A 20,426-nucleotide genomic window follows, 5' to 3' on the forward strand; every position below is an offset into this window, starting at 1 on the left:
TTCTTACAAGAATCACTTTTTCAGGGTTTTTCAGTGAAATATGAGGGAATATTAAATTAATCCAAGACAAGAATCCAAGTCCCAGGCAAAGTCGGGTAGTGAAGCTAGTAGACTATATATTAGGCCACCCAATGAAGTGGTGGCGCGAGTGGGGTTTGCGGTGTGGCTGTTGAAATCACTTGCGGAGAAAGTCCGCCCCGTAGCAAGCGTGAGGCTTGCTTTACATAATCCTGTGGGCGGCAATGACTTTCCAACTTCAATTTGTGGAAAGACCAGGTGTGGGCAATTACGGTTAATTAAACCACATCTGCACATAGCATCGTGCATTTAGTCTATTGACCACCATATATTATGCGTAAAACATATTTTACTCTGTGCGTGCGCATATGCTTGATGGGGTGGTCTGTACATTTGTTGACAATGAATCGTTCGCGGGTGCTGTACACGTGTCCATGTGTAGAGGCCATCATCCAGCAGTAGAGCGCCACGGTGACGAGATGTTAACTACCTCACCTGGTATGAAATATGTTGTGGGTTCAATGCAGACCCTGACGCCTGCACATGTGGAGTTTGCATGTTCTCCCCGTGGTGGCGTGGATTTTTCTCTAGGACCTCAGGTTTTTTTTCCTCCATAGCGTGCGTTGAGAGTATTTGACTGCTATAAATGTCCACGCGATAAGCGACGTTGTTGAGCCATCACTTGCGGCCAGGTCATTTCTTAAAAAAAGAGCAAAAAAAGCTCAGTGGACCTTACCTGGTAAAATACAACATTGTTTGCGGCCAGGTCATTTCTTTAAAAAAGAGCAAAAAAAGCTCAGTGGACCTTACCTGGTAAAATACAACATTGTTTAGTGTTAGTGGATTGACAAATGCCCGTGCACGAATGTAAAGTCGCATACGTAAATGACCTTTGAAGGATGCCGACAAAGACAACGGAACTAATATGGAACGAAAGCCTAAACGTTTGCAAAGAAGCGCGGAGAGTTGCACGCTTTGAATTTCACTGCCGGGGGAGCACGTGTGCATCGTGGATCAAACGCAACTCGGTCTTCATGTCGACCGCTAAGCATAGTGAGTGTGTTGCCTCCGAAACGTCGTGATTTTTATTTTATTTTATTTTTTATATTTTTTACCTACGTGACTTTACCGAATAAACCTAAGAATATAGTAAGTGCACTTGGGCAGAACACATTTCGAGACGCGATGATAGCTGTCGGCATGACAGACGAGGATGAGAACGTGTCCCGAGAGTACCGCCACCGCGGAGATGGAGCGATGAGAAGAGTTTGCATGGAACAGCAAGAAGGCTTGTGAGCAGTGCAGGGCTATGAGCGATGGTAACGGCGTGGAACGGTCTTGATACAACAGTCGACAGACAATGACTGGTTGTGATGATATACATCTCGGTATGTATGATCACATACTGCTTCTAGTTCACGCGTCGTCCCAGACACTTGTAAACATTTGAAATGGGTGCCAATCTTCATTGCCAGAAAGGGTAAAACCTGTTCTTATTTTTTAATACATTGTATGACGATGTTATGTTATTCTTTTTTTACGTTCATAACAATATTATAGTTGAGTGAAGAAAGCCGAGGCATGTAACTCATTAAATGTGCTCACCACACATGTAGATGATCTACATTTATAATCAGGGAAGAGCCCATTGATACCATTATAATAATTTCCAATGTGGAACGGAAGACAATGCAGTAACGCGAGTCAGATTTCAGTTTATTTTAAAGTACCATGTGAGCTAAGAATCTCTTAAGTCGGGTTTCATCAATAAAAACCACACACCGTTTCCACGACAGCCATACCACATCAGAGAAAAACAAATGACTCGTACAAATGAATGGAAATGTAAGAAATCATATCATTTAAAATATAAAGTGTATCTTAAAAATGTTTGCGCTAATTAAGCTATCAAATAAAGTGCAAGATTATGCATAAAAAGTTCCAGTGGTAAAACTAAGGGCAAATGTACAGCTATATTTGTCAATTCACTGCTCGATGTCCTCCCCGCTCTTGTGTGGGTTGTGGGCGTTACTTTACCATCTTTCACCCCGTGCCGGTCAGCGCAAGTTAATGATGGTGGGTAGCATACGAGTTCGGTACAACAATGATTTGTGCTGCACTGCCGTCTGCTCGTCACAAATATTGAACATATGAAAAGTTACATATTTTTGAAGGTTCAGAAGCAAAAAAAATACGATTCATTTTGTGTGCCAGTTGGTTTATTGGGTATTTTGAATATGTTTTTAATGCAGCAAAGGAAACAGTCAAAGGTGCTTTAGAACGCCCCTCCTATAGGGTAGTTGGCCTACTCTTCCACACTGGTCAGATGTCTTGTAAGAGGTAAGAGGACCTTCACTTTACTACACCTGACCTGTGGTGTGCCTATTCATACTGTTGGGTGGACAGAGAAGGGGATGATTTAAGAAACTTACCCCACTTCTTCGAATCCACATCCTACAGATTGCAAGCCCTCTGGATTGCAGTGAATAAATACATTTAAATAATTATACAATAAGAGAATTGTTTTTTTGACCCTTCTATCTGGCAACAAAACTGACACCTTTCTTACAAGAGTCATGTTTGCATTGACCACAATACCTGCAGTCGGAATGCAAACAAAAAACATAACTCTGATAATGTATGCACTGTCCTTAAAATTGATTGGTCCACACCCGAGACAGCTTTCTTTAGAGCCTAGTCTCACATGGTGTTGGACCAGATGATGCCAAAAAGCGTCATCTGTTTGTATTCCGACTGCAGGTATTTTGGTCAATGCAAACATGACTCCTTGTAAAAAAGGTGTCAGTTTTGTTGCCAGATATAAGGGTAAAAAAACAATTATCATATTTTGTTACTGGCAAATGAGGTTCCAATGGTGGAATAATTATACAGTTATGGTAGTTGCTTGTGCCGTAGTCAACGGACAAATGTACTCGTTGTACAAAAAAGGGCCTTTCTGGGACTATAAAAAAATACTTTTTCGTGAAATTTTGAAATGTAACCCGTATTTTCAAAAGCTCTGAAAACGACACTTGATTTGTTCGTGCGTCGTTGGATTTTGACGTCTGGGAAAATGGAAATGTCCCTTTCGAAAGATCAATGATGTCGGAGGCAACCCTTTAAATCATAATGGAGAGTCACGTCTTGACAGACACACACACACACAGACGCGCAGCGCCGGGCTCCACGCGCGCGGCACTCAGAGGCTCAGCTTCCCTTCCAACGTGACCTGGACCCGCAATCCACAATGGAGCAATTAAAATTCACACCACCATTCAAGGTTAGTGCTCTGCTAAACAGCCACTCTTTAATTGCCTCTAATGACCACGTCTGGTGTGGGGATTTTTTTTTATCCCTTGAGAGACCGATGGTTAAAAGTTGACCGCCTACATGCCTTTGGGAATGTTCTTTGACATTTAAGGCTCAGGGCCGTGCTAAGACCTTTTGGCCCAAGTTTTGTTAACCTGTATTGGTTGTGTTATGCTTGCGTATAGAATCAAATTTGTCAGTGAAATTATGACATGAGCATGAGGCCACAAGTGGTGGTGTTGGAAAGGAGGAAACATCCAGAGTGGCTCAATACCTGTCTGGATTGTGGCATGCTACTGGACTTTGAGAAAATATGAGGACATCATGAATGTGGTGATGATTAGGGCCAGATTAAGTTTGAGGCATCTCAGGGCTGTTCGACTTTGGGAAGGCCCCTCTTTCTCTGTCCATTTCCTTCCCTCGATAATGATACCACCACCCATGCCCTATGCAAAATGCCCTATTGTTATTTACCTTGCCTCTTTCAGTTCTAGTATTTTCAAATGTGATATATGAAATTGTAAAGGCGAATCAATGTTAAAATGAAAAGTTATTTGCCAATATTTTAATTTTGGCACGTAACTGGTAGCAAGTAGTGATAATGTGGCTTTAATTATCCAATTACCTATCATAGCACTACAGTGATGTGTTTGATCCATTCTAAACCCTATATATCCAAAGCACTAGGCTTGCAGCCCCTAATACCATTGAATTAATTGGGTTTAACCAATGAAGATTAATGAGGAAACGTTGGTTATATTATCTCTTATGGGTTTCCTCAAGCGATGTGTATGTGTAAAAAAATATTGGCTTGTCAGAAAGCATGGCTTTATAAGAGTGTTCATGCTGCAAAAGATTCGTATCTAGATATACATATTATCTTGATGTATAACCAAGTAGGAGCTCATTGATTAATAGAGGTCACTTTCAAGGGACACCTGGGATTCAATGCAAAGTGTTGTTGTGCTCCCATCGAGTTTTGCGCGTGTACCCTAAACCGGAAGCAATTAACGAGAGACAGATCATTAATTAACTATTAAATTAAGCTGGGCCAGGTTTGACAACCTGTGCTTCTCCTGACAAATGTTGGCTCGTCTCGGGAGAGTGAACGCGTTGATGGGGAGGTGTTGTCCACACGGCCCTCACGGGGCCACTCAAGAGTGTGGAGCTCAATTACCTGTGCCTCAAAATTCGCCGTGAATTTCCACCACCAAAAAAAGAGTTCCTCACCCCCCCCCACCCACCTCTCTACCTATGACTGTGATTTTTATTGTTGTTGTTAAGTGTGATTGAGCTCAGCTTAGTTGCCATGTAATTAAAATGTTACTGTTCTTGTGCAAACGGTAATTAATTTAACGAAATGTGTGCTATGATGACATTTTAATTAGAAATCTGGACCATCATTGTCAGCTAACAATGACTTACTTAAAAACATATATATAAAGTTATGGTCAAACACTTTGGCTTTTTTTATATGGAATCACAATGGTGCCACCTTCACTCGCCTGCACGCGAGCACTCGACTGCTGCACGAGGCTGAACTCATTCAGACTCTGCCTTCTCGACAGACCTGTTCTCCACCGGAAGACGGCTGCTTGCGTTGTGGCCGAAACGTCGTGAGATTTATTTTATTAAGTTTTATTTTTATTATTTTATTATTTTCCTTCTACGTGACTTTACCGAAAGAACCAAGAAGATGAGGCTGAACTCTTTGACTTTACGCTGGTCTACTGGAAAAACCCGGCCTGGAGACCGCCACGTCGGAGCAAACTACATACAGGAGGGAACCTTTGGCTGCCATTCCTTGAGCTCGTAGAATTTGTTTGTGAATTACCGTCGAATACGCATTTACGTGCCTCTTGGTCAAATATGTAATTCTTGACTGCAATACAGCAATGAAGATTGGAGTGACAAGGCAATGTACTGTGCTCCAAAAAGAATGCCCATAAATCCTGGTTCAGATCCATAGTTTCAGACTTCCAAGTCCTCTATATACAGCGCATATTAAGAGACCGAGTTTAATCCTGCGTTAATAATACAGGAATCAAAAGCGTGACATTCCTGCTGGATGATGACCCCCCCCCCCCCCCCCCAATGACCCGTAGGTCATGGGGAATTCTGACTACACTTCATCATGCTGGTTAGTGTGGGTTGGTGAAGATTGGGACCAGGACCGGTTTCTGATATCTGTTAGCCATGACCAGGAATAGAAATAGGGTCACAGGATCCATAGCGCCGCTGATCCCCCCCATGTTAATAACACACTTTGCAAAAAAGAAATGTTGAAATATTGTGTAGCCAGTCGCCCCATTAGCTTAAAATAAATACAAGATGTAATTCTCAGCTGCTCGGCGCCCCCCTGTGATAGTGTACCAAAACAACCCCAATTGTCTAGATTATTACAGAGGCTGGTCTATGCGACTAACAGTGCCGTGAAACTCCAAGAGCCGAGCAATTTGACTTCATCTTGCCAACTCTCCCACGGTCTTCCATGTTTTGCCTCTCTCTCTCTCTCGGTAGCAACTGTGTAGTTCATTTTCTCTCTCGTCAGTTCTCAGGACGTGTCCCGCCAATGTTCCCACTTTGATTCTCTTTACTTTCGCACAAGCCGCATGATAAACACAACATTAAAATGCCCGTGTGTTTAAGAGAGTGATGATGAATTTTGCCTTTCACATGTCGTTAATGTGCCGTTTGATTAATATACTGGGATGTATAGCTGTTGTTTGCAGATTTCCACCGAATCTGTGCGCAGCTGTCTCTTATAAAACTTTAGTAAGTTGGTCTCAGGAAAAGATTACAATGGATTGTTTAATAATAACTTGTGCTGTTCTGCTCTCGTTCTGTACAATCGTGTGTAATTTCAGAAAGTGTTACACTTTACCCGTATGACTCCCGAGTAATTGCGCAGCCGAGTGGCCACTCAAATCACTTCGCAGAATTCCATGACAGAGGCTTTCTGTTTGTTTGCTTGTTTGAAAGAAGTTTTCTGTTTGTGTAAAAGAGTACGGCGCCATGCAGTCATGTCCGTCAAATAGGCGTTGGTAAAAGCATTGTGTATTTCATTTGTAGTGTTGCACAACTTCCTCGTTGATGCCTCAACTTTGTGCCGAGGAATATTCGGCGTCAATATCCCTTTGAAAATCCTAAAACTGAGCGAAGGTATCCCCGAGCCAAAACGATGTCGACCATTTGGGGTTGTTGTTGTTGTTGTTGGATTATACTTCACCGCGCCGATCATCCCAGGAGAGTGAAGTCGGTGAAGTCGCGATTCACGGCCAGGGATTCGCTTGAAAAATCTACTTTTAATTTTTCACATTTGCGATGGATGTCGCGGCCTCTAGTGACTGCCGGGAAGTTACACGAGCCCAATACCTATAGCACAGCGTGAGCGTTGCAGTCGATGATGGATTGACGAGGCGTCGTTACGTACCCAGCAGGCCGAGTGCCTTGGCCACAAGCCACGTGGGTCTGCGCGTGCGTCCGTGTCAGCGCGTGCGAGCCACGCGTCCCCCCCGTCCTTGTTTCGTCTCGATGCAAATTGACAAATGGCCGCTGCCAGCCATGCAGAATAATGACACGGTATAAAATGAAGAATATTTTTAGCCAAAGTAATTATCATCTGTTTTCATAGCCGCGGAATTCATTTTTCACATTAATTAGCAAATAATTTCATCACGACCACCAATTCATTTCTGCGCTCATTATTACGTTGCTAATTGAGCCTCCCCCCCTCCCCCCCTTTCCCTTCTATTTTTTATTATTACTTTTTTGGTTCGTCGTGCGATATGCTTGGTAAACGAATATAAATGTCAAGACAAAATATAGGACCTCGACGTGCCTTGCATTTTTTTACGTAATTTTTTTTGGGAACCATCTGCTCTTGCATATGTATGTTCGTTCATCCACAGACGCATCACAATGCAAGCTCCCTGTCAGGATTTTTTGACACGTAATGAATATCTGTGAAGATCTGAAACGCATAATTTTATTGCGTCCTGACATGCACTAAATTATTGTGTCCTGTGAATGACACAAAAGCCAAGGTTTTTTTCCCATTAACTTTTTTATTCATTTAATAAGTGCCGATGAATGAAATCCAAATATTTTTGCAAGGACGGTTATATTTAAGCCAATAAATGCATTTTGGGCAAAGTCAATAAGTTGAAAGTTCAAATGAAACTCCACCTCATGGATTGTATCCAGCCACAGACAGTTATGATCAGGATGCTGCTGTGAAAATAGCACCGGTAGTTGTGACCACAAAAAACACAAGTATATTTTGGGAAACGGTGAGTTCACTCAACGTGTGCGAACACTCCGTTTCATTTGAATGAGCTTAGAGTTATTCATTCCACTTCTTCCTGTTTATTGTACATTTGTGTTCGCTTCGTGGGTCATGTCAGTCGGATAGAGCGTGCGGCTTCAAGTCTGCAGGTCACGCATGGAGTTGAAATCCCGCTCGGGAATTTGACTCGGCCTCTTCACATCTCCAGGGGTCGATGCAATCAAAGGAGCACCACTTTCTCCTACACTGATTCTTTTATCAGTTTATGTGAGGGGAATGACACAATGAACACGTTTTCTCATTGAAAATATGTAAATTTCAAAACATCACTGTCCTGGTCCCAAAAGCAAAGTTTGTGGGGAATAATAGCCATTGTCTGTACTTTTGAAGCATAAGAAATGAGAAAATAACACTTACTACCCAGGTACAAAAACAAATAGTGAATTATCCTATGGATGGACTGGCCCCTGACATGAGATTGTGGAATTTTGAACCAATGGTTCGGAATTGTAAACAAGGGATGAGCCTCGCTCCACAATCTTTGGCTTTTGATTTGATACAGGGACGAGTTTGTTGATGATAATGATGACAGTCTGTGTCACTCTGGGCGTCGCTACCACTGCCAATAACAGTCTGTTAGACTTTGTTACAAGTTGTTCTCTTGAGCATATCATTATGAGTGTGATATGTCTTTTGATGCTGCTGCAAGTAGTTTTAATTTCTGCATATCTGAGATGCGGTGCATTCCAGGGGTAATTCAGACTCTGAAGAAAACACGTTGCATAAGACATCACAAAGTTGTGCCAGTGGGTAAAATTAAACACCACGAAAGCTCTTTACATGAGCCAATTAAACCCAACAGTAAAATGAGAATAAAGTTGCCGCTTCCTTAAAGTCTTACACAAGGCACAGGTTAATTAAAATAAGATATATTAGTGTTTTCCTCTGTCACTGACAGGCTAGAAATATCTCAAATTGTATGATGACTGGCCTTCGGAAAACATCGCAGTTTATGAAGTCGTACATTTTATTGGAGAGGTAATTGGTGGCTTTGCGGTGGGGGGAGATGTCAGATTTGACTCGATTGAGGTGCAATTAGTTATCACCGATTGAATATATCCGGATGCGTTTCAGAAGTGAAGTATACTATTGCATCACTGAAGTGTAATCAGCTCTCAGTGGAGAATAAATGCATTCGGGGGGGGGGGGGAGCAGCTCACAGTTGGTTGAATGTTGAGGTTTAATTAACACTGTGGAGGTGCATAGGAATGTGGATGTGAATAATGATTCCGAGCTCATTGTCAACCGACTATTGGATGAAGGCATCCCCACACTGTCAATTATGGGGGGGGGTGGGGGCTGTTTGACCATACTTAGTTATGCTGCTCAGTGTGGGTTGGCCATTTGGGGAGGCGAGGACCAGATCAGGTATCACTCCATCTCAGGTTGGCGGATGCATGGCTCGGTGTTCTAAGCGTTTTAATACGTTTTTTTTATTATTTGCTGGTTTATTCCAGGATGTTTCTGTTGCGCGTCGTCGCTTTGGGATGTTCTGTGTTCATATTTTGTTTGTTGCGGTTGCACCCGACTTAAGAGCCGCATGGCTCACAGGGCTATACCAAATAAATAATAAATTAAACTTTAAACTTCAAACCACAGGCCCTATTGAAAAACAAAGGGCTCGCATCTTAGGGGTCGAATTCGTATGTTGACGAAGGAGGCGAAAAAAACCCCGGCTTTAATGATTTGTTCCATTGTTGGCAGAGATGACATCGGCAAAACTCGGGCGAAGTGGACGTACGTAAAAAATATATGTGCACTTCGCCCCAAGTGGGTGCCATGGTGGCGAGATGTTAACAACCTCGCCTGGTATACAGGGGGTCGTGGGTTCGATGCAACCCTCATGTCCGTATATTTGGAGTTTGCATCTTCTCCCCGTGGTCGCGTGGATCTTTCTCCGGATCCTCCGTTTTTTCCCTCCACATTTAGAAACATGCGCTTACAGTATTTGGCTGCTATGCATTTCCAAGTGATAAGCTACTTCGTTGAGCTATCATTTGTGGCCAGGTCGCTTCTGAAAAAGAGCTAGATAGCACAGTCGGCCTTATCCTGGTAAAATAAATAAAAATAAATATAGTTTATAGTAACCCTGCATTCCAGCATGCGCGACAGCGGCTGTGAGACGAGAACAATGAGAGCTCCGGCGCTTCGGGAGTAAGAGAAAACCACGCAGTTCAATCAATTAACGGGTCCTGCAAAAAAAATGGGCTCCAGATCAAGGTAGACACCTTCCACTAGCAATATCTGATTACTTTTTTCAGAGAAGAGACAGATTTGTTCAAACGTGCTGGTTCAGGAGGAATAATATTAGGAAGAGAGGGAAAAAAACACGTAGGACCCGTGCTTTCTTCCCCCCCGCTCGCTCCAATTGCCAGCACGAAAAGGAGCAGAGATTAGTCGCGTCCACTTGTTCTCATTGTTGGCCCAGACGCTGGCTCCCACGTTTTTTTTTCCACGTGTGAAACGCTCCGCTGACTTGCGCGTCGCTCGCTAGGGACACACGCCCCTTCTCTCCCCGCACGCTTGACCCTCGGAATGACGGATAGCGTGTCGACCACCGGGAAATGAGGTCAAGAAGCAATTTTCACCGACGGACACATAGAATGTGGTAGACGTCCACCGGGCGGAAAGTGGCACTCCTCAGCCGTGTTCTTCCCCCTGCTTTCACCGGCTTCTGTTAAAGTGACGTTATGACCGTAATGTATGACTGGAGGAGAGAGAAAGAGTGATCATTAAAGTGTCAACCCCATCAGGTGCCCCATCAGGAGTCCCTGACGTGATCACGATGCCATCACGTCACCAGCTCCCACCGTGGGGAGTCACGGTAACTTTATTTAATCAGGTAAAAATTGCCCGGTTCATAAGAGACACTTCTCTACAAAATGACATGGACCAAATCTGAACACAACAAGAATAAGAGACACACACTGCACGGTTTCCAACTCATCAAACGGTTCCGTTGTTAAACCTTAAATGTGTACATCATAAGGCAATCAATTAATTTCGTGCACATAGCATCGATGTCAGCCATGCTTTATCCACTTCTGGATGAAAGTGTTGCCAAGCTGTCACCATCTGTACAAATCAGAGTGCTGTATGTATACCTCGGGCAGCTGTTGAAGACAGGTCAGGATGAAATTGATTAAATAAATGGGTGGACAAGAGGAGGTTGGTGTCCTTCTAGAAAAAAAAATGAACTTAATAATGAAAAAAAGCACAAGAAAGCTTTTAAACTGTGTATATGCCCTACTGTGACATGTTAATCATAAACATGGATATAGACGCAGAACATTGAACAAAGGAAGCCTGGAGACGTGGCAGTGAATGGTTATGTTCAATCAGCAGCATTGAGTACAACAGTTGGCCAAACCCCTTAATTATCCTTGCATGCTCTGCCATTCAGTAATTATTTGTGGAGCCTAATTAACAGTCTCTTAGCGCCAGTTGGATCAACCACTGCTCCATTGCATTGGCCCCAGTGATCACGTGTCCACACCGCCACCACACCAAGTTACAAGACTCGTCAAATCGCTTTCTTGGGACCCAATACTCATGTTATTGGCTTATACGTTTTGCACGCTGTCAGTAATTGATTACCGCACGCGTTTACTGCAGGTGAAGGGGTGCAGGAGCACATGATGAATTAGAGCGTTTGCTTTATTCGCCTGGGAGGAGGTGGGCTCTCATCAGGTGAATGTAGCGGAGGGAGGAAGGAGGGGGGGGTCTGCGCAGCGTGGACCGACAAAACACAACGAGTGGCGTGCTCCGTGAGGTGCCCAGTGGCCGTGATTGATCCCGGCACGTGAAGTGTCATCGCCCGCTTGAGACCGTCGCACCAATGAATTTGCGTTACGTGGCTAATTGGCATCTGTTGTCGCGGGCGGTGACATTGATGGGCGTGCATCTGGCAGGTGCAAATCACTCTCCGCGAAACGGGTCCGCATCCCTCGACGCTAAATATGATCAAGCTGTAGCGTGCGTGCATGAATGCTCAGAGAGCCAAACTAAGGCGCCCTGATGTATACCTGCAAGCCAATTTACACTTCTTTGAAGTCCCATTCATTATTATTATTTTCCCGCAGAGAGCGACAGCGCCTTGCGAATGGCTACGTGCAGCAAAGAACTAAAGGTGGAGTGGCGTGGCGATGTGGGCGAATTGATGAACGGAGAGTACGAGTACATACATTCTACGCTTTAAGATTGTCGGATATTTTGCGCGATGTTTTTTAGTCTTGACCGTAAGACTCGTTCGCTCTCGTAAGTGCAGTTGATCGCCCTCGTGCATGGCTGCCGATGTATTTCCGGCTTTTCGCTGCGTTTTATTTCGGCTTGCTTTAAGTCGAGTATAACCTTTATGGAGGGAGGAAAAAAAATAGCCTCTTTAAAAAAAAACTCACGTCGTGAGGTGCACTTTGGGCTTCCAATAAGTTCCAAGTGTCGCTGACCTCTGGCTGACCTTACTTGGCGTTATGTTCTAGGGCGATTTTTTTTCTATGATTGCGGTTAACAAAAGGAAACGGTGGAAGGTGATGGGGGAGATCGATGAGTAATTATCAAAACTTGCGGATGGCTGCTGTAAAGCTTTCATTTAAGACACAGAATCCCTTGTGATGGTAATTGTTTTCAAGCTGTTCTTAAAAAAATGGAAAATGTGAGCTGTGGTCAAAGAACTGCTGCCACAATTTTTTTGTTCAGACGTGCCTGTATGCGTAATTTGGAGTTTGATTTAATTGCCTTTCAGAAATTTTTTTCTAAACTCTGAAAGGACTATATGGATTCCTTTGTAGTACATAAACGTAACTACTGCAATTCGCGGGGTCCCTTGTGGCTATCTACAAAGCTGTAAATGAAATTTCAAAGCCGGTCATACTTGCAGAAGGGGGTAAAAAAAAAAAGAATCCCTCACCCTAATTGCATTTTTCCATCCAAGTGAATGGTGGCAATTTGCCATTACGTGCGGCTCAGCTTTAGCTCTAAAGGCAAGTCGATCTCGGCCTCGTAAAGTGCCAGCCTCTTGTCGCCGGCTCTACCTGCCAATTGGGGACCCATGCAGTGCCGCGCGGGGGCCGCGACAATTTCAGAGGGGTTCTTCGCAACGCCGAGCCGGTCGTCACGACGGACCTGACATTGCGATTCACTTTGGCTCCTTCTTTCTTTCCTTCTGACTGGGTGACAAAGCCAAGAGTGAGTGACCTTTGCCATTAACATTGAGCACTTGCCTGCGGCTCCGACCTGACTGACATACTCGGGGTGGCAATTTGCGGCAATTTGTGGCATTGAACGCACACGCGTACACAGCCCCCTTTTGCCAAAAAACACTGCTGGATGAGTGTCTCCCGACGCTGTGAGGGTCATGGGTTTTTGGTTTTGACCATACTTCACCGCGCTGCTCAATGCACCTTGGTAAAGACAGGAAGCACATATGTTGTAGACCAGTGTAGTACAACAATGGTTTGTTTTTCTGCACTCACACTGCTGGCAAGACAGTACCGCAGCAGCCTAAAACACTTGTTAAGCATTGCGGTCACCCCACCTCGGCACCATCCAGACTCAACTCTACTTAGCTGCCAATGTCTGACAAGATCGGGCATCATTCTGGGCGATTTGTTTAACACGTAGGCTTTCACCACCAATATCATCCGTATTGGTCGCGACAGCCGATGGTGATTTGTTAACAGCCTTTCGCGACCTGCGTACATGCAAACCTAAATGGACGCACCGCGCACACCCATGCGTAATGAATACTTCAGCTGACCAAGAGGCATGTAATGCCGCTTCAATTCACTAGCTTAACAATTGGGTGCGTGAGAACGTGTTATTTACGCCTTGTTGCAAACGATATAATGTAACCGTTGCATTTAAGCGCACGTGGTGAACACTCGTGTGCAGACGAGATAGATACATATTACAGGAGCAATTGAGTCTTGAATTGGATCACAACCATGCAATTATGTCGATTAATCAAATCAATGGGAGGGGCGGTGCGTGGGGCGAATCGCTAAATGCCACTGTTCCATATTTGTGTTGTTTAAAGATTCCCACTAAAGTTACTGTGTGTATATATACAAATGTGTGGGGAGCGGTCGTGTAACTGTTACCGCGCTGTGCTACGAACCCGCTCACGGCCAACACCAGTGACGATTATCTGAACCGGTCCTGGGCCTCCCCTAGGTCGACTCAGCCTCAAATAAGTACCTGAGGTGGTGTGTAAACATCGTCAATGGGAAGACGTGGTGCTGGCCACCCACCTCCTCGTGTGTCGCGTCGGCCTTCATAGGTACTCGCTAACAGCACTTGCCCCAACAGTCTGTTAATGCGACACGGGGGGGGAGTCTTTGTCTATATGTACATAAATAAATGGCAAACACAAAATGTTATGGCAAGATGTTAACGTACTTTACTGCAGAACGACCAATAACCCCCCTGACGGCAGTGTCTGTAGAACTCGACGATGATATTGTAGTACAGCGGGGGCTGGAAGTAAGCACACCTTATATAAGCACAGTTCTGATATAAGCAACACATGCTTACTTTACACTCCTTGGGACTGGGGGTGGCAATAGGCAACTTCTCATCTCAGCACACTACTTCACATATAAGCACAGATGGACTTGCTCCCAATGAGTGTGCTTATATCCATCCTTTGGCGCAGTTGCGAATTGCGTGATTCAAACACGCCATACAACAGGTTGCCAAATGAACTCGCGAGAGACACCAGACCATGGAAAAATATGTTCACTAACATCACCTTTGTCTCGACTAGACACTCCAGCATTGTTGCGCACATACAAGTAGGAATGCGGTCCATTATCTTTGCCATTTGCATTGTTGCGAAGTGTCCTGTGTTTGTTAATAAGGTTTTACGTCCATTACTCTCCGCATTAATTTTCGACAATCTGCGATAAGTGTGAGTGATTGTGTTTCTGCGTTGGAATAACGCACGCGGTGGGTGGAGGCGGGACACACACACACACATACGCGCACACTCACACGGTATAATTAAGTGCTATGTTGCTCTTTGTTTAGATAAACTCACCGGAATAATCCACTCCGTGCCCCGGGATGACGAAGACGACACGAGTGAGTTTGAATTCTCACCTTTCACAGCGGGAGGGGGGGGGGGGGCGGGGTGGGGTGAGGAGGCAAGGAAGAGGGGACCCTGTGGAGTGGGGTGGAGAGAGCAGACGTTTGGAAATACAGGTTGAAGAATGGTTACAAAAGACTGGTTCCAAAATTGAAGCCTGTCGAATGATCTGCCATGGGGATTTAAAATGCCGCTCCCCACCCCACCACCACATCCCACCGCTTCAACACAATTGGGGCTTGAGTGACCACGCATGCATGTGCAGGGTAGGGAATTGTGCGCGGTGCTATTCTCAATTGAAATATTTTCACTTTCTTTGCAGAAAAGTATTTCGCCATTCTTCATGCAATCTGCCCGCTACATATGTGTGTCCTGACTTATTTTCCAGAAATGTAACGTTACGTTTCACAGTAATTGGGGTCGTATGCACACTTGCTTGGTGATGTGAATGCATTTTTTTGTTACGTTTGTTTTGATTTTATTATTTTTGTCAATTGACAATATGTATTATCGTGTCATTTAGACAAGACGAGGCTGTGAAACTTAATGGCCAGATTATTCCCCTTGTAGACCTGTGATGATTTTACATTCGAGTGCAAGTGCATGCGTGCGAATTTACGTGCGCATGTAAGTGTTTGTGTGTGTGATTCCATGTATGGGGAGCAGTAGTGTAGCGGATAGCGCTCTGTGCTACGAACCTGGCCACCTGGTTCGATCCTCGCTCACGGTCAACACCGGTGACGATTATCTGGGCCTCCCCTAGGTCGACTCAGCCTCAAATTTGTACCTGGTGTGATGTGTAAACATTGCCACTAGGGAGACAAAGGCGGCCTGGCCTGGTGTTGGCCACCAACCCCCTCGTGTGCTGTGCCAGCCTTCATAGGTGTTCGCTAACAGCACTTGCCCCTACAGGCTATACGGGGATCTTCATCTTTTTTGTGATTCCATGTACATGCAAGGTGCACCTTGCCTGGCATAAGGGTCGTTGTGACGTCACCGCTACTTAGTGGCGAACGGCGGTTGTTGATGTTGTTGTATATCCATGTGTGTACGCATATATGTGTGTGTGTGTTGATGTGCATGTATATATTTTTTACGGGAAGCGGCAGCGTAGTGGTTAGCGCACGGTGTTACAAATTGGCGATCCGAGTTCGATTCCCGTCACGACCAACGTCAGTGACGAATATCGTCAACAGCCCTGGGCATCCCTTGGATTGAATCGGCCTTCAAGTGAAGCACCTGGCGTGGCGTGTAAACTTTAGCCCTTGGTAAGGAAAGGCCTCTCAGTGTGGTGTTCACAACACCACCTCCTTGTGCGCCATGTCGGCCTTAACAGGTCCTCACTTACATTAATTGCCCCCCACCCCACAATCTGTGAAGGCTTCGTGGGGCACCTTTGTCCCTTTGTAATGACGACTTGACACACTTCTCTTGAGATGGCACTTTATTGAAGACACGGTCACTTAACATCAGGCGGAGACCCCCACTGCAACAGCCCCGAGTCTCCCACGCATCTCCCCCTTTTATACCGACACGAGGCCATGCCCACCTTCTCGATCATTCTCGCTGACTCTGGACGCTCCCTCTACTGGCAGACTCCGCCATCCTCTTCCGTCACCTGACCACGCTGCCTTCTCGAACTTTCCCGTAGCCACCAGTCCCTTCACACTCGCAACTGATACCCCTGACATTACCTCCCGTGGCCATTAGTCCCCTCACACCGCATGCAGGCTCTATTGACATTACACTTGTATTCGTCTGTGTGTGCTCCAGGCTCGGGCAGCGTCAAGGAAAACTACGCCCTCTCCGATGGCGAGGAGACTCGCCCACCTCCACCGCCCACCCTTTCCGCAGAAGTCGCGCCGGCCGATTCGGTCAGCAACCCAAGTTCCAGCGTCACCTCACCCTCAAGTTCTACCGTTTCACTTCCGCCTCCTCCTCTTCCTTCTCCGTCGAAAGAAGAGGGGGGCACGAGGCAGGCGCCGGCTGCCACGGTGGTGCCTAAGATCCGCGTGGCTGGGAAGGCCAGCGGCAGGAGGAGGAGGTGGAAGCTGCGGCGGACCTGCAGACGGAGGCGTCACGCGCTCCAATCCTCGCTTCCGTTCTGCCCGCCGCCCAAGTCGGCGCTGTCGCACCTCAACGAGCTGAGGCCGGGACTCAGCTTTCAGCTGGCATCGCACACGGGTCCTCCCCACGCCCCGCGCTTCACGCTCGCCGTCGAGGTCAACGGCACCACCTTCGTCGGCGCCGGCGGGAGCAAGCGCGAAGCCAAGCGGCGGGCGGCCGAGCGGGCGCTGCGCTCCTTCGTGCAGTTCCCGGATGCGTGCGAGGCTCACCGCGCCATGGGCCCCGCGGCGAGCCTGCCGGCCTGCTTGGACTTCGCGTGCGACCCCTGGGACCCGAGCTACTGCGACCCGGAGCGAGGCCTCGCCGACGACGGCCTGCCGGAGTTCGCTGACAATCGAGACGAAAACTCGCAGAGTGCGGCGAGGACGGAGCCCAGGAGCTGCCCTCCGGGGGAACTCCACGTCAACCCGACAAAGTCTCCTTGCTGCTCCTCCTGCTGCTGCAGCTGCAGCGGCTACTGCCGCCATTTTACAAGCTTGCCGGCTCCCAGCGATGCCAATTGCCTCCTCAAAGATTCGGACGCCGCGGGAGCTTTTGTCCGACCGGCTCCCGCCGGAGCGTACGGGAGACACCCGGGCCACGACTCGTGCGGTTTGCCGCAGCAGAGTCCGCACCGAGCGGCTCCCTGCAGGCGTTCGCTGACCAGGGTCCTGCAGCCGGGCCGACCGTCCGGCGACTTGCACCCCCTTCTGCACCCCCTCCTGCACCGTCTGCGCAGGACGTCTAAAGCGGAGCCCTACAAGAGGTCTGCGATCAGCCATCTCGGTTTGGTGATGCCTCAGACTGGGGGCAGGAAGGCTGGTATGCCTATCGATGGCCAGGGCTGCGTGAAGAACCTGCAGCTGAGCGTGAAGGCATGCGCTTTCCGGTAGATCACAGCTGATGTGTGCATTGTGGGTCGCCAGTCGTTATAAGGAGAATCCTCCCTGCAGACAAAGCGAGGTGACCTGCGAAGAAAAACGAACGATCCTCTTGACTACTCTGTCTCATGGGCTCTCATTTATTCGGCTTTACAAATAGTAGAAGATTATTAACAACTGGTTGGCACATATTAATTTAACAACGCCACTTCGGTTTGATTCATTTCCAAGATTGAGGGTCACGTTTCAAAAATACTTTTATTGGTCTCCATTTTATCATCTTGTTAGTGTTGTTTCTCTTTCTTTCTATCTTGTTTGTAGAGTTGCGTTTGCCTACTTAGCATGTAGCATGTAGCTTGTATACACATTTAAATAAATCATGGTAAATCAATTCCCACAAATGTGACAATGTATGTGAGAAGGAACATATCCAATTTATTGTCTAATAGATATGATCAGTTTTCTTCAATGGGAATGAATCGCTTGGTGTTGTTCAAGGAACTTCCGAATCGTTGCAAGTGGGCCACAGCACAGGCCGAACCCGTGTCACCAACTCCATGGATTGCGTGGTAGATGTCGCAGTGAAATCGCGTGGTGAGCTTCTTCAGCCAACACTTCTGATACCCATACCCCCCTTCGCCTCCTCTCCATGACAAATAAAATTCACTGCGGCCCTTCTTCTTGGCAGTCGCCCGAAGAGAGACCACCACGCTGAAATGACGTAACCTGCCACGGGACGAAAGCGATGGGGTGAGAGAAAATGATGATTTGAACAAACAAGATGATGGTGACAGACTGTCATCGTTCGGGGAATCGCCGAGGTGGTAGAAATCGGGTGCGGGGGTGGGGTGGAGAAATAAACAACAATTAGGAACAATCCCTGACGGGCAGAGGAGGGATGCAATCCCCATCGCCGGGCTCCCAGGGACAGCAATAACGAGACGGCGCAGCAGGCCCAGGTGTCACTCGTTACCTGAGATGATGAACTACTTACCCCTGCCCACCTGTCTGTTTTGTGCCACGTCCTGTGTGCCCTTTGTGTAAAGCGCTTTGCAAACAATTTTTTTCTTCTCTCCTGATTTTGTATTCTTCTGAAACGGCACGCGCACGAGGGATGGTACAAAAAAATGTTTTATGACGGCGATGCTGAAAAAGTCGCAGAGGGTGTGTGTTCTTGTACTTTATTTATCGTATATCCATAAAATGTTCGGCCTAATAAGCTATTATGATGGCGCATTGTTACGTACGAACCATAAAATAGATTTACCGGCTTGGTGCGCGCAGGCTAATGTAGTGAGACGTACTGTAAGCTTCCAATGTGTAAGTGTACGCTGTACCTTTTTAATATACTGTTTACAGCACTATCTGATCGCTCCTTTGTGTGCATTTCAAGCAGTCGCTTGAGGTTTGACCCTGGTTGTCGGCAAGGGACCTTACCAAGGTATTGCTTCCATGCCAGAAGGGGGATCCATGATTTAGTTCAAACATATTTACGAGTGATGGCATGGTGGGCAGAGTGATGGCAAAGTGGCTGGAAGCACTGCACTATAAACGTAGCACCTGAGTTTGATTCCCAGCTATGGCTAACATCAGTGATAAGTGGTAATTGAAATGAGCCTGGACCACTCCTTTTTTTCACCAAATCTGCACTGACCGCCTTGGTGAAATATGGTCAAACAACTCCCATTACCAACATGACACGGGGAGGCCTTCATCCAGCAGTCAATTGGCAAGGACGGGGGTGTACATTTATATATTTATGTCATGGCAATGATGCTGATTATACATTCCTAAATAATGACACAGATCACTTTTGGGACGCAGGTTGTTGATAAAAAAAATACATCTGTGTGAGCGGACAAAAATACACGCGGCTAACAGAGAAAAGTGAGATTCCAAATCCAATGATGATGCACCTTGCTCACCTCTTATAATCTCACCTTCCTTGGTGAGCCGTGCACTTTTTTCCCATTGTGTGTTGAACAATGCACTGGATTTACTCTCATTCAAGACAGTCTTAACTCTGATGTGGTTATCGGCTGCATGCGTGACAGGTCTGTAGACGGGGGGGGGGGGGGGGGGGCTGGATGGATATGTCTGGATAGCACAAAGCGTTCGTAATTTTTTTCTGTGAGACTGTCGTTCCCTTAAAATATAAAGCGGCACCAGCGTTGTCAATTTGTTCTCAAGCGCTGCAGTTTTTTTTTGCTGTTTTCTTTTTGTGGCGGGAGTTATTTAGTAGGCTATTGATCGTGCTTATCGGCTGAGCCAGTGGTTATAGCTCTCTGTTGGGAGATTGTAAATCATTGCCATGAGTTGACAAACCATATAGTCGTGCATTAGCTTTGAATTACTGTGTACTGGGTGTGCGCTGTATAATTTTGCTTCAGAAACGGATGTCCTAATTATAGACCCCACATCAGCTTAGCCAAGGCTAACACTGAATGGCCAATTTAAAGCATGGCTGACAGTACTGTAGTTGACCATATCATTAAATAAAAATTAGACTTTTTAAAAAATATGGTTTAGCTGTAATCTATTGGTGTTTTCTCCGTCGGGGCTATTGTAATGATGTAAAATTAACAATTTTACTCGCATCCGTTGCACCCTATAGTTTGGACGGTATGGAATAAAATTACAAAATACATTTGTGTCTGTTTCATAGTTACTTCATTGCCCT

The 20,426-nt window shown here is 46.1% G+C and overlaps 1 protein-coding gene across 2 annotated transcripts in view; it reads left to right on the plus strand.

Moving 5' to 3' along the window:
- Positions 1-19,823, plus strand: part of LOC133344668 (uncharacterized) — a 42,950-nt gene extending 23,127 nt beyond the window's left edge. Inside the window, exons 2-3 of one of the 2 annotated variants that reach the window (XM_061554720.1) lie at positions 14,702-14,755; positions 16,533-19,823. In XM_061554720.1, the coding sequence (XP_061410704.1) occupies positions 14,702-14,755; positions 16,533-17,758 (1,280 nt within the window). In that variant the 3' untranslated portion in view covers positions 17,759-19,823. The remainder of the gene's footprint in view (positions 1-14,701; positions 14,756-16,532) is intronic. The other variant, XM_061554721.1, reaches the window with a different exon arrangement.
- Positions 19,824-20,426: the final 603 nt, after the last annotated feature.

Source organism: Lethenteron reissneri, chromosome 20 (genome assembly GCF_015708825.2).
Source record: "Lethenteron reissneri isolate LAM-NWPU_2019-01 chromosome 20, ASM1570882v1, whole genome shotgun sequence".
Classification (NCBI taxonomy): Eukaryota; Metazoa; Chordata; class Hyperoartia; order Petromyzontiformes; family Petromyzontidae; genus Lethenteron; species Lethenteron reissneri.